General features: G+C 36.0%; 1 protein-coding gene across 7 annotated transcripts in view; it reads right to left on the bottom strand.

Annotated features, from left to right (window-relative positions):
• Nucleotides 1–5076: 5076 nt before the first annotated feature.
• The window catches only part of NUBPL (NUBP iron-sulfur cluster assembly factor, mitochondrial), a 200109-nt gene continuing 189734 nt past the window's right edge, over nt 5077–15451 (bottom strand). For all 7 annotated transcript variants that reach the window (XM_059371241.1, XM_059371242.1, XM_059371244.1 and 4 more), the window contains 3 exons: nt 15055–15175; nt 11540–11622; nt 5077–5346 (listed from right to left, as the gene is read on the bottom strand). In XM_059371241.1, coding sequence (XP_059227224.1) covers nt 5284–5346; nt 11540–11622; nt 15055–15175 — 267 coding nt within the window. In that variant the 3' untranslated portion in view covers nt 5077–5283. The remainder of the gene's footprint in view (nt 5347–11539; nt 11623–15054; nt 15176–15451) is intronic.

Genomic DNA, 15451 nt, shown 5'->3' with positions numbered 1-15451 from the left:
TAAGACCTATGTCCCTGAATCTTGGTGAATGGGCTTCCTCAGTGATGCCAACCCTCCCCTCAATGATAGGATGTCTTTAGTGGCCAGGGTTAAGATGACTTCCTGTTCTCCCCGATGACTGGAGGGTTTTCTATTTCCTCTCCTACAGTCATAATGTGTCTTCATCTGAGGACAGTTTTACTACCGTCCCCTAGTGACTTATTGGTGTTTGTTTTATAGGAAAGGAAAGTCAGGAAAGATTTTGTGTTTTTCTCAAAGCATCAGCTACTCTCCTTCTCCAGGCCTGTACTACTCAAGGCTTTCACTAGTCCCTTGTCCCATGTTCAAGTCTTCTCTTGGGCACCCTGTGAGGTCCACAGAGAAAAACCCATGAGTGGGTGCAAACTCCCCTCCAATAGCAGCTTCCAGGTGTGCTAGTTACTCTGTTATTCCACACTCAGTTGTTAGCAATTTGTTAAAAAATTTTCACTGGATTTTTCCTACCTGCTATTACAGGGAGTTTGTCATCTTTTTCTTCTGTGTTTTGCCAAAGGTATACCTGCATCCTGTTGCTCCTTGAAGGGATCTGTCTTTTCATACATTTCAGATGACTTGGCTGTTAGGATCTCTGGTGGGTTTAAGAAAAATTATGATTTTGTAGATCACACAGTTTTTTCTTGTATAATGCTCTTCCTAATCTTCTCCAACCTCAGCAAAATTGAGACCCTCCAGTAGTTTGATGTTGTTTTGAATGTCACAAGCTGGCCCTAAAATTTATATAAAAATGAAAAAAAATCAAGAATTGCCAAAACATTTTTGAAGAACAAGGTAATGATAAACAAAACAGTGAGTTATTGGTGCAAAGGCAGACAAATAAACCAATGGTTCAGAATAAAAGTCCAGAAATAGAACCATAGAAAGAGAGACATTTAATTTACAACAAAGGTGGTACTGCAGAAAAGTAGAGGAAAAGGACTGTCTCAGTGGACAATTAGATAGCCACAAGAAAAAAAAAGCCCACAAAATGCTTAAAGGCTATCTCAAACTAATAACCAAAAAATAATTCCAAGTGGATTATAGAACTAAATGTAGAAAGCAAAACAATGATAAAACTTCTAGAAATTAACATAGGATAATACCTTCATTGCCTTGGGGCACTGCACAAAAATCAATAATCATAAAGGAAAATAAAAAATTTGAACATGTTAAAATTAAGATTGATTGTCAAAACGACAACATTAAGAGAGTGACAGACAAATCAAAATAGAGTGTGAAAGATATCTGCAACACAGAACTGACAAGGATTCATAAACACTCCAAAAACACAGAAAAATGGGCAAGAGATGTGACTGGACAGTATACAAAAGAGGAAATCTAATTAGCCAATAAATACATGTAAAGGTACTCAACTTCATCTGTAACCAGTAAATGCAATGTTAAAACCACAACGAGATACCAACTAAACAACTACCAATAATCCCACTCCCAGAAATAACAATGGAAATTTAAGTATGAAATACCAAGAAAATATGTACAAGAATGTGCAAAGCAGCACTATTTGTAAGGATAAAACATTGGAATCAATCCAAATATCCATCTACAGTGGACCAGGTGAGTTGGGTATATTCAAACAATGTAATGTTCTATAAGAAATAATATGAAAAACTGCTATATGCAATAGTAGATGTGGAACTCAGAAACAATATAAAGCAGTTAATATAGGGCAAAATAAAAGTCATTAATATACAGCAAAATACTGCATAACTCCATTTAATATAAATTGCAAAAAATAGGTGAGACTATAATGTTGAAGGGTATAAGCTTAGGTATTAAGATATTAGTATATGGTTATTTTTGTAAGGGAAGGAGAGCACAACAATTGTGAGAGAAAATACTGAGGCTTCTGTGATGTCAGTGTTGGTTTACTTCTTAACCTGGTTGGTAGTTACCTGGGTGTCCACTTTGTAGACAACTGACCTATATATTTATGTCTCCCATGCTTTACTCTGTGTGTGTGTGTGTGGGTGTGTGTATAATACTTCATTATAGCCTCTTCCCACTTCCCCCCACCCCAAAAAGCTTCTGGCTTTTGTGAACTTATTTTTTTATTAGAAGTGTTTCCGATGGAGTGATATAAGTATCTGAACTCTAATATACTTTTTTTTTTTTAAGATTTTATTTATTTATTTGACTGAGAGAAATCACAAGTAGGCAGAGAGGCAGGCAGAGAGAGAGGAAGGGAAGCAGGTCCCCCCGCCGAGCAGGGAGCCCAATGTGGGGCTCGATCCCAGGACCCTGAGATCATGACCTGAGCCGAAGGCAGCGGCTTAACACACTGAGCCACCCAGGCGCCCTCTAATGTACTTTTGTAGAAAGATATTTGGTATGTTTTTGGAATGTGGAGGTTGGTGGGGGGGGGTGGAATTCTTCCCCTGTTTATAACTGAGAAACACAGAATTCAGATAAAGGTAAATAATATTAGCTATCTTACTGACAAAAAGCTGGATTAGAGGATATGTGACCACAGTGGGCTACCTAGATGGACTTGCACACCCAAGTCCAAGGCTGAGATGGACAAGTTTCCCTGCAGCCTGCCTTAGAAAGCTCAGGATTTGGTTGAAATCAAAGAAATTCAGACAGGTAGAAATTTACCCATAAGATGCATCACTCCTCCTTCCCTGGCATGAAGAGAGTGGGGCAGCTTGCCTTTGCCTCCTGGAGAATGGAAGACTAGCTGTGTCTATCTTTAAAGTCAGCTCTTTGAAGCTTAGCAAAGGCAGCCATAGGCTAAATTTTAGAATAAGCTTCATTCTTGCTCTTATTGCTACTTTTTCTTCTTCTACTTATGAACCTGTATATATAATCCAACCACCATCTTTTCAGTGCCTTTCTTGGAAGAATCTGCAGAGACTTGTAGGCAAGGGTAAAGGAGAAGAGGGCAGGCGATTTTACATGAAGCTCTTTTCGAAGTCGTATATTTATGAGAAAAAAAAAAAAGACCTTTCCCATTTCCCTATGAGATGTATTAAATTGGCACACAACTTTTATTGTCTCTGGAGCTTCTTTAAATCATTTTTTTTCTAGGTAAAGTTATGCCTAGTTCAAGTAAATGCTTTTTGTTATTTAGAAGTGCTCAATGATTATTTATATCAGCCTTGTCTGAAAAAAATGTAAAAACAGAAATATATATCTACAACTTAAAGTCATTATTTCCTTCTAACAGTGATGAAGGTTGATTACTGTGTATTCACAAATACTTCTATTCATGATTTTAATTAGCATGGATAATTTGGCCCAAGTCATTTCAATTCAGACACAGCAGCATGTGTTTATTTAATTAAACATTCATTCATTCATTCATCCACTTATTTATTTATTTTTAAAGATTTTATTTTACTTATTTGACAGAGACACAGTGAGAGAGGGAACACAAGCAGGGTGAGTAGGAGAGGGGAAAGCAGGCTTCCCACAAAGCAGGGAGTCCCATGTGGGGCTTGATCCCAGGATCTTGTGATCATGTCAGGAGCCAGCCGCTTAACGGCTGAGTCACCCAGGCACCCCCTAAACTTTTATTTTTATGTTGAGGCAACTGTAGATTCACATGCAGTTGTAAGAAATAATGCAGATTCCATTTTGCCCTTTTACCCAATTTCCTCCAATAATAACATCTTGCAAAACTACAGTACAATAGCTCCCAAGATACTGACATTGACACAGTGACAATAGAGAACACATTTCCATCATCACAAGGATTCTTTATGTTGCCCTTTTATAGCCATGCATAATTCTCTCCCTAGCAACCCTCCCCCCTTAAATTCTGGAAACCACTAATCTGTTCTCCATTTCTATAATTTTTGTCATTTCAAGAATGTTCCATAAATGGAGCCATATGGTATAAAACCTTTTAGGATTGGCTTTTTCATTCAGCATAATTCTCTGAATTCACTGTTGTTACATGTATCCATAGTTTGTTCTTTCATACTGCAGACTAATATTCCACAGTATGGATTTATCACAGTTTGTCTTACTACTTGCCCATAGAAAAATTCTGGGTTGTTTTTAGTTATTACAAATAAAAATTCCATGAACAATCATGTTCAGTTTTTTTTTTTTTATGGAATATAAGTGTGTGAAAACATGTTTATAATGACATGTAACTCTTTGCCTAATTTTCTGGCTATTTAAGTCAGAGGCAAAGCAAAAGATGTAAAGGTATTTGCCAAAGATCATAGACTGGTTCTTTATCAACCAATGATTCTTATCAGTACTTGCAACTTTGTAACTATCTTGCTACCTGACCTTGGGAAGCCCCCTGAATTTCTCTGAGCCTCCATTAGTAAAATAAATGTTTTTCAAAGCATAGCATTTGAAACACAAACTCCATGAAATGCTCCTAAAAGAGGACAAGGGAGATTTTCACAGTCCAGTAAGTTTGAGGAAATGCTGAATACCACATTTCTCTTTTGAAATAAATATATGCTCCTTGCTATAAAAAAGGAAGGATCCAGTGTCCCACTGCCCAAGTTCAAATTCCAGCTCCATTGCTTGCTGGAATAGTAACCTTTAGCAAGACACTTAACACACCCATACCTGTTTTGTCCTCTATGCAGTGGAGATAACAATAGTACCTCACTCATATGAATGGAAGATTAACTCTAATGACAAGAAAATACTTGATAAATTGTTTCCTATTATTCTATTTCCATCATAATCAGATCATCAAAATCATTATAATCTTGTTAAAAAATATACATGTCCAGGTCCACCCCTGCAGATTATATTTAGTAAGTCTAGGGTAAAGCCTGGTCCAGATGAAACAGAGGTTTATTTATATTAAGAATGTATCCAAGATAGCCCAAAGCAAAATTTAAATCTAGACCCAACTTGACTGATGGAGAGCATCATAGTCATATCAGCACACAAATTTAGTAAATCCTTTAAATGACTAACTCTGTAGTCCCACAAAAAGAGCACCTTCTTTCCTGAATGGAAGACTGGGCTTCTAACACAAACTCATGATTCCCCTAGGGGATGTTCATTAAAATAAATGCAGTTCTGTGCAGTTGGTACACATCAGCTTTCAGAAAAATTCCTAAATGTAGCAGTTAGCATCAATATATAAAAATTTTATTTGTGAGTCATTGCTTAGCAAATTAAATCTGAAAATAAGACATTATTTCCTTAGAAATAGAAGAAAACAATTATGATTGCTATAATTCCTGTAGGTTTCATCACCACACCGCTGATTTCCGAAAGTCTTCTTATTGTTAAGCACCAGGCAAATTTCCAGACGACTTGGGGCACTCACTCTAGAGGTGGTGGCAATCTTTTTACCACTTCTGCAGCAATCCTTAGGTAAGCTTTGGCCTGGAAAAGAAGAGATTCATTTGTTCTGTACTTCTCCCCAGCAGACATCAAATGACTCATGAACTGTCTGCCAGAGCTGTCTCCTGAATGGAATAGGGAAAAGGCTGAGTGAGATGAGGAAATTCAGCAGCAAGAGGATGCTGTTGTGTACACTGAAGGTGTGAAAGGGTAGGAAGAATTTTAGATTCTTTATTGGGCAAATACTTACAAGGTGAATTTCTGAAAAAATATTTAATACCAGCAATTACTGTTTTTAAGCTTTAATTCCCATTTCAGCCAACCAGCAATCCAGTCTAGTTGTAGAAAAATTTTATCTTCCTCTTCTGACAAATTGATATCTTGAGTTAGATACTGTCAAAACTTCTTTGGCATAAGAGCTGTTAGTAATTTTAAATAGGACTGTTTATTACCACTCTATGGTTTATCTTTGGAAAGCACCTTCCTTATCTCTCTGAGAATGGCATCCAGTACCAGCAGTGAGCACCTCATAGGCTTCTTCACTTGCTGAATTTTGGATCCCATCAAAGAATTCCTGGGGTCAGTTGTTACACCCTTCTTCTGTGGGGTCCTTAGTGCAGCTGAATATTAAGAGCAACCCCCAAGCCACTGTGCACCACAAACTAAGCCAAAGCCTACATGGCCCAGTCAGATCAATGATCATGACATCTGCATCTTAGAAGCTCCAGACAATTGCAATTGTAAATATTACCTATTTTCCCTATCTTATCTATAAAAAGTATCTGTAAGACACAATAGTAAGATCTTCTAAAACCATTAATTTCTACATTTACATACTTGGAGTTATGCATGTACTACTGCCACCACCACTGCTACTACTCTTAGTACTACTACATCTACTATTCTGATAATAGCTAAAATTTACTTGAGTACTTCATATCTACCAAGTACTGTTTCACTTAAACTTGCAGCTACCCTAAGGGATAAATTCTGTCATTAACCCCACTTAAAGATAAGGAAACCAAGAACCAGAAAGGTGAATGGTCTTGCCCAAAGCATTACAGTTAATATGGGATGAGCTGGTCTTAAGTCTAAAATTTTTGTGATGAAAATGTAAAGTTCACTAAGGCAAGCTGACAGAAGGCCATCATTCTATCATCTTTAAATTCTTACTTATGGTAAATCACAGTCATAAACCTATCAGACTACAAAAAGAGATGAATGATTCCAGAATAATCAAATTTGCTACATTTAACCTTTGTTTTTTAATGGACTATCTCCAAGCTTAAACTTTCAATATATCACACTCAAAGTACTGATTAGACTGTCATTTGCTAAGAAACCACCGAAAGTGCTTAGTTTCAGTTTCAATTTCTACAAAACTGTTGAGATTGAATTTCTTCAGCCAATGCAGTATCATTTCAACAAATACATTTTGGTTCTTATCATATGCAAGTTACTGTTTTGGGAATCTGTGGGATGTAATGATACAAAAGGAAGGCAGAATAGCTCACTTGTGAAGAGTTGAGGCTCTGATGTCAGACAAGCATGGTTTAAAATCTTAGCTCCATCACTTATTAGCTATGAGGCCTTAGGCAAGTTACTTAATTTAACCCTTCTAAGACTCAGTTTCCACATCTCTAAAATGGCTAAAGTAATAGTATCTATCTCAAGCATTTGGGGGAGTATTAAGTAATAATAAAGTATGTTCAGTACTGGCACAAAAGAAGCAAACAGTTAGTAGCTGCTATTATCACTGTTACATCCTCAGGTAATTTACAATCTCACTGAAGAGTTCATATGAACATGTACCCACAGGTACTTCTCCTGGGCTAAGGAAAGGTACCTATGGATTTGTCTAATCCATAACTAGCAAAAGGCAAATATGTGTATCATATGTAAAAAATATGATTTAGATTTCTCAAACTGTTAATACTCTCTCTTTCATCACCTCAAATATACACAGAATAACACTTCTATTCAAGATCTTTTATTGGGCCATCCAGAAGCACAGATAAGACAGCTGGATCCCATTTGTCTGCTGTATATTAACAAGTTAAAGGAAAGGGATGGCAATCAAAGTGCAAGAAGTTTTATAAAGAACTTTTTCCTTTGTCTTTATTTTTAAATATCTGAAGTTCTACTTTATCATATACAATCATTTCATATTAACATCATAAGGTAATAATTTAGAAGTTCTAAGATAATAAAGATAATAAAGCTTCCACATTACATTGAAAGTCTTTACCAGGAATACCTTATAGCACACCTTTCTGTATGCCAATATTAAGACCCTTTATTTGATAACAAAAGGATGAAACCACAAAATTATTAGTCAATCATGGTTCCACCACTTGTGTCCTGGACTCAAGTAAAGGCAAAAGATAGATAAAGTTAAATTAGCAATTATAATCACACCAACAAGAGGCAATGCTACTGGATTTAAGAGTTCTGAATCCGAAATGTCCACTTCCTCTCCCCTCCTCTGTGGCTTTCTCTGGCTATTATACACTACTATATTTGGAGTTTCAATTACTCCCCTTTCGTTAGCAGTACACATGTTCAGAAGATTTTGCCCAATGACTGAGGAGGCAGCAGCTTGCTGGTACTTTTTAATTGGTGCAGTAGCTCCTTACAACTTTTCTGATGATGCCTTAAATTCAGCATAAATCATATTTGAAATTAATCACTATTACTATAGTATTTGTGTCCACTCAAAGTTAAATGTTCCTGGGAGAATGAAGCCCCTGTTGCCTATTTTTAAAAGATGGGCTGTGCAGAGAGTGACAGTCCTGGAATCTGGGCTTGGGAGAAGGGAGTGATAGAAAACGGAGAAGGTGGAGTTAGAAAACAAAAAGCTAAAAATGAAACCTTTACTAATTAATCATTTTACTTGTAGGTCAACCCCTAAAAGCAAACAATAAAAAGTGTTCATCTAAGAGGCCAATGATTGACAATTTTATTTGTTCAGTCCCATTAACTTTCACAGGAGTTTATAATGTTGAAAAGTATAAACTTTATTCTTTAAATGAAGACATGTAAGTAGAATCGATATTAAGCTTCCACAAACAACAACAGAATTTGCTGAGAGGGATGTGACTAGCTCCTATGAGTGTATTTCTGTTAGTGTTCATAGGGTAAAAGGGAAAGAAAAAGTTTATCAAGAGGCAAGATTCATCACAAGAGTAAACAGAAGGATCCTGTGATATGAATAGGAGGCGAACCGAAAGCTAGTCTAAATGTATATCACAGACACCGAACTAATCCCGCAGTTTATTAGGAAGTGAAGTACTGCATTCATAAGAGAATACATAGAGTACACTGTCAAAACTGAGGGGAAATAGCCTCTAGCACTGTCTTGGACAGTTCTTTATTGTAAATGAACCTTTGCTTGTTCACCTGAAAAATGGAAATTATTATACATATCTCACAAATGTGTTAAGAGAATCAAATAAAATAATGTATTTACTGCACCCAAGTATTGTACTACCTTTTAAAACAAATTAAAGAAATCAAACCTAAGACCTGGGAGGTGATATAATGGAAAGACGCCAATGTTTGCAAGGAAAACCCTTGTCTATTAATCACATTTTATCATTTATCTGTTCTATAACCTTGGGAAAATTATTTAAATTCCCTGTACCTCAGTTTCCTCATGTGTAAAATGGGGACTATTTATACATTGCATTAAATTGTTGTGAGCATAAAATTATGTAAGTAAAATGTCTGACAGCATCTGTTACACTGTAATTGCTATTATTATTAGGAGGATGATTACTAATAATGAATGTCTACAATCTAAGAGTAGGAAGCAATAATTTCCATGGAAACAGAATAAACATTTTTTTTTTCTTTTCATGGCCATGCCTAAGTCTCAAAATTGCTCAGAAGTTTTCTTATTTAAGGTTGACAATGTGGAACACGAAATTCTCACTACTCTTGCCAAGACCTCACCAAATCAAACCTAGCACAAGCTACAAAGGGTTAGGCTGTCCTCATTCTCATAAATGTCAGTGAGCAACAGTAAAATAGTAGGTCCAATGTTTATGCAAATGTAAATGAGATTAAAAAAACTTAACTCCAAAAAACTACACAGACACTACTGTTTAGAGTTTTAAATCACATTATCTTTTGATGGTTGCTTTATGTTTTCTCTTTTATTACATTCCTTTTACTTCTTTTCAGAAATCTCAAAGAAAAAAGTAATAATGGATAGGTGGAGAAAATACTTAAAAATCTAAACTCATAATTGATATAATTTAGTAAGTAATTATTCTATAAGAAATCACCATAGAATGTCTTTAGTCTATTCTTTGGAGGCATTTAAAAGTATGTAATTAGGGGGGCGTCTGGGTGGCCCAGTGGGTTAAAGCCTCTGCCTTAGGCTCAGGTCATGATCCCAGGTTTCTGGGATCAAGCCCTGCATCAAGCCGACCAGGGAGCCTGCTTCCCTTCCTCTCTCTGCCTGCCTCTCTGCCTACTTGTGATTTCTGCCTGTCTGTGAAATAAATAAATAAAATCTTAAAAAAAAAAAAAAAAAGAAGTATGTCATTAGAGGCTCTTGGGTGGCTGAGTGGGTTGAGCCTCTGCCTTCGGCTTGGGTCATGACCTTGGGGTCCTGGGATCAAGCCCCCCATCGGGTTCTCTGCTTGGCGGGGAGCCCGCTTTCCCCCCTCTCTGTGCCTGCCTCTTTGCCTACTTGTGATCTCTCTCTGTCAAATAAATAAAATATATTTTTTTACAAGTATGTAATTAAAACACACTCGAATTTCATACAACTTTCATCCACTACATAAAGTACACCTATGGTAGCTGGGTTGCCAGACTAATTATGAGAATAACAAAGGGTTACAGTTTTTGCTTATCTGGGAGATTTCTAAGAAAAGACTGAAAAGGAAATTTAACATTTACTATCTGTAAGTCAGAGAAAAGAAACACAATGATAAGTGCTACACATTATACTCTTCCTCAGAGATCATATCCCCAGCAACTTAATCACCTACACCATAACTGTGGACTTTGAAGAAAGGGAAAAGACCTTGGGCCCCTGAAAGAAAGAATTCTAAATGAAGGTACTTTACTTATCCAAGATTGGTGTTCATAGGGTAACCATCATTTTTACCCTTACTTTATTTTTAGCTTTAACCAACCTCAGCTCTTTTATTTTCCAGTTCACACAAGATTTGAGAAGGGAAGGAATGAAAGTAGTAGTAGTTACGGATAGCCAAAATAATAGTACTATAAAGGTAAACCCATGAGCTAAGGAAAAACAAAAAGGAATAACAGTAAGAAGGCTGACTGGGGCTTTTCAGCAAAGAAGCACAAAAACTACATCAAAGCTGATGCATCTAGATGATAGCTGAGCTTCTAGCTTATATAGCAAGTGTTACTTAGGACAGAAGAAATACATATAATTAATTTTATTCCTATCTAAAAAAGAGAGTAAAATAAAAGATTTTATTCTTAAAGTCATAAAGCTTCAGCAGTCTTGAAAATCTATCAACTATATCTCCAATGACGTTGGCTCATGAAACACAACCAGTTTTGACCTTACCTCCTCAATCATATTTATTAAAATATATGTAGTGAAAATCCCATCTCTAATGCATAAAACAACTTCCTTATATCCAACTTAACACTTTTTCTTTCTTTTTTTTTTTTTTTTAAGGTTTATTTACTTTAGAAAAACAGCATGAGCGGGAGAGGCAGAGGAAAAGGGAGAGAAAATTTCAAGCAGACCATGCACTGAGTGTGGAGCCTGATACGAGGCTCTATCTCACGACCCCAAGATCATGACCTGAGTTGAAGCCAACTGGGATGCTCAATCAACTGCCTCATCCAGGTGCCCCCAACTCAATACTTTCTTACATCAGTTTTCCTTCTCCTAACAATCAGATGAACGTCTAATACTGAAATATGGTAATCTTGGGTATTTAGATACTGCTAGCCAGAAAAATAAGAATTTGATAAACACTCATTATTTGTGTTCTTCATGAGAAAACTGGCTAGGTGATAGGCCTTTGCAGGTAAACTTGTTCAGATAATAATTCAGAGCAAGCACTGATATACTTATGATATAAAATAGTTAAAGATGCTTTAAATAAATTAACTTATCTTTGTTTAAAAATGCATTGCAAATAAACTGGATATTCCCAATTTTCTTTGTAAATATCAGAAAGTATATTTATATCCTGTAAAAAAAACACTAAAATACATTTATAAAAACATCACTTACCTCATCACTTTCAGGCTGTGAAAACACAATCGGCTGGCCTGTATCTGAAGTTTCCCTTATATTAAGATGTAAGGGAATGTCTCCTAAAAGAGCCCACCAGACATCCATTAATACTACAAAAGTTTACATAGGCATTTGGAATTTCACTATTTGAACTTCAGAAAAAAAACACAAAAAAACAAGTTTAAATTAAATTCATTCAAGTCAACTTGAACTATGACTATCTTTAAGTTGCTAAATCTCTGAAAAAGGAATTTCAAATGAAAATTAGGGCCAACGTATTTCATTGGAGGGTAGTTCGAGGATTGTGTTATGTATATATGAAAGCTATATGGCAGCCGATCAAGGGATAAGGCCTCTGATTTATTCTTTGCTGGAGGTCTTCCAGCAAGAGATGGCTTGGAAGACATTTGCAGAAGTATTTCTCTTGGTAATATCTGATATAGACACATCATACCAAGCAATAAGAGGAAATGAGACAAAAAGATGGGGAGACAAATTCATCAAAAAAAAAGTGTAACAAAATTATCTTCCTGATATTGGCAGATGAGTGAGCTAAGAGAACTGCTGAAAAGTAAGGCAGATCTGTTATCTCCACTACCTTTCTCTTTATCCAATGGAACTATTTTTCTTTTATCATGTATCGATCTTTATAGCATTACATAAAACTTGTGAACCAGATGAGATCTCAGGAAGTATTTAAGAACCTCCTTTATACACACTTGAGGTTGAAAAGGTGGTGTGTCTTTCCTGTGTTACTATTAGATGGTAGAATTTAGGGGGAAAATGCTCTGATCCATCATACAATTGACTCTACCACCCCTTTACAAATGAAGCCTTTCAAAAGATTTAGACTTAAAATGCAGTAAATGGAGTCATAAGTAGAAAAGTTGACTTGTCATGATACTGAGCATTCCTAGAACCACTCCAAATCCATGCAAGCATTACTGAAACATACATGTGTGTTTATATAAGTAAGTCAGCAGCACCAGGCCAGGCTAGATAAATAAAGCAGAAGTATATGCTACAAAATTAAAAATCTATTACAAGTTATATTATAAAGTACATAGAGTAACATAATTCATTCTTCTCTTGTCAGCAAATTATTTTGTCTTAATCAATTCTTTAAATCTTTCCTAAATGTCAATAGCCAATGACAAAATACCTGAATATTTCTGTAGTCACTTAAAGATTAGCTTTTCAGTAAATCTGATGTCTATTCTATATATCAATTTAAGAGTGCAAGAAACTGTCACAGGGGTACGGAAAAATATGTTAAAGAAAATTCTTAGAAACCCATAAAGCTTTTTCCTTGATTTATGCCATCATACTAAGGAATCCTGAATGGTTCCAGTTCTACCACAATCATGGAAGGAAAAAAAGCAAAACTGTTTTCTTTATATATAGTCACCTCTCAATATAGTTTCTGCCTTCTAGAGACTCATAATCCTATCTATAAGCAAAGAAGAATTGATGAAGAAAGACGAAAACCTTTTTAGAAAACAGGTGGCAGGGCGCCTGGGTGGCTCAGTGGGTTAGGCCGCTGCCTTCAGCTCAGGTCATGATCTCAGAGTCCTGGGATCGAGTCCCACATCGGGCTCTCTGCTCAGCAGGGAGCCTGCTTCCCTCTCTCTCTCTGCCTGCCTCTCCATCTACTTGTGATTTCTCTCTGTCAAATAAATAAATAAAATCTTAAAAAAAAAAAAAAAACAAAACAGGTGGCACACCATAGTGAGACTGGTAATGGGCTAACAGCTATTTAACAGAGAGGGACAAAAAGGAATAAAGATATGTAGAGTGAGTAAAGTGCAGCCTGGCCTTTAAATTATCTTTGAGGGGCTAGGTCTGAAGGAAGCAAGGGCATATTTCAGAGACATAATGACTATGCATAATCTGTCCTTGTAGGTAATACCGAGAAAGTTCTGACAGCCATTTTACCAAATAATTTTTTAAATATAGCCCAGTGGATTTAAGTAAATTAAATGGCAGCCAGGGAGTCAGTAAAGGACATATAAGGGTTCCTGGGGAATTCAACCAGCCATAAGGCCATAACTGGAAGAGCTCTTACCCTGACTTCAGTTCCTCCTTCCTGCTCCAGATCATGGGAGGTCTCACTGAGCCCCATGACTGCATTAAAAGGAAGAGATGTGCCCTGTATTGGAACACTGAATTATTTTTCCCAGAACACTATTAGATACAACAACCTATAAGCACTATCTGTTTTTTGTGATCAGTATTCAGTGTTTCTGACACATTTTTAGGGTAACTAAACATTTGTGAGCTGTTGATTAAAATGGAACTTCCATATGTGAAATTGTTTCTCTATGAGATATATTTCAAATTCAAAATAAGTGATTTACGATATCATACCACCTATTTATAAATCAGGGAATTATAATATTGTCAGTAAAATTCAATAATGCCATTATAATTACACATTTACTTTATTACATAAGTGAATGTCAATCTGTTGTTATTACGCAGATTTGGGAAATTGAACTTTCGAGGTTAGTTAAATAAAAAACAGTTGCAGAATATAATTAGTGGCTATAATTATAGCAATGTATCAAAATATATCATTAGTATTCACCTGGTACTGTGGTGGCTGCTACAGTACAAATGCATAATAACAATAACACATTTAACATCAACTTTTAGAAATTTAATTATAATCAAGAATGTTTTGAAATTCCCTGATCTCTAAGGGATCTTAATTGTTAACTACCTAAAACTAATAATTCACTCTCTTCCTCCCTTATTCAACATCTAACATCTGCCTTTGCCCAGAACAGAAACTCATTCAAAAGGAAAATATCAATACGTTTCCTAAAACGTCCATTAAGTTGCCTGTGGATTTTTAAAGAATTATGTTTTACTTAAAATCTATGTTTTGCTCACTTAACACCTGGTTTTACTTCTTACAACACTAATTAATCCCTCAATTCAGTAACATGAACAGTACATATAATGTGTATTTCAGGTGCCATATCTTTTGGACCAAAAACATATAAAGAGATTACAGAAAACAGAAGACATTATCTTTCTAGAACAAAAGGAGTGACAAGTTCAGAACTTCTCAGACAGGCATTTTTTCATATACACCAAGAACTGAAACTTAGAAAGGTTGCTACAACATATTAACCAGGTGTTTTCATATACCTCTTTATACTGAAAGATGTGTCCCCTTAGCAAACAACCAATGACCATTATTTAAAATAAGGACTTCAATTACAGTACTCAAACCATGAAACTCTTCTCGAATTCAAAATACAGGCAGTTTTTACCTACAGCAAAAGTTATAATTGGCAGAACAAACCTCCTCTTCAAAAAGCCTTCTACTAATGAAGTATTATAAAAAGCAAAGGAAGGTTAACACATACAACTCCCAATACTGTCTTAATTTAAAGCACAAACTGAAGACAATTCATCATTTTCTGAGCCATTTTTCATCACCATGCTTTATCCCCGCCTTCCTTTCTGCCATTTCCTTTGCAAGGAATATCCTGTGGTCTTACCTAGAACATCAAGATCAAGAGTCCGTGCTAGTCTTCTTGCACCATCAGCACCAAAAATATGAGTTCTCTGTTTACATTTTGGACACTGGAAAACACTCATATTTTGGACAAGGCCCAGGATCTAGAATAACAAAAACCACTGAAATTAAAACAAAATTAAACCAAATTTTTTTCTATTTTATTTCTTTTCAGTGTTCCAAAATTCACTGTTTATGCACCACACCCAGTGCTCCAAGCAATATGTACCCTCCTGAATACCCACCACCAGGCTCACCCAACTCCCCACCCCCTCCTCTCCAAAACCCTCAGTTTGTTTCTCAGAGGCCACAGTCTCTCATGGTTTGTCTCCCCCTCCTATTTCCCCCATCTCACTTCTCCTTTAATCCATTATTTCAAC

The sequence above is a fragment of the Mustela nigripes genome, chromosome 13 (genome assembly GCF_022355385.1).
Source record: "Mustela nigripes isolate SB6536 chromosome 13, MUSNIG.SB6536, whole genome shotgun sequence".
NCBI lineage: Eukaryota > Metazoa > Chordata > Mammalia > Carnivora > Mustelidae > Mustela > Mustela nigripes.
Note: the sequence above shows the minus strand (reverse complement) of the source record. Positions and strands in the feature narration are given on the sequence as shown.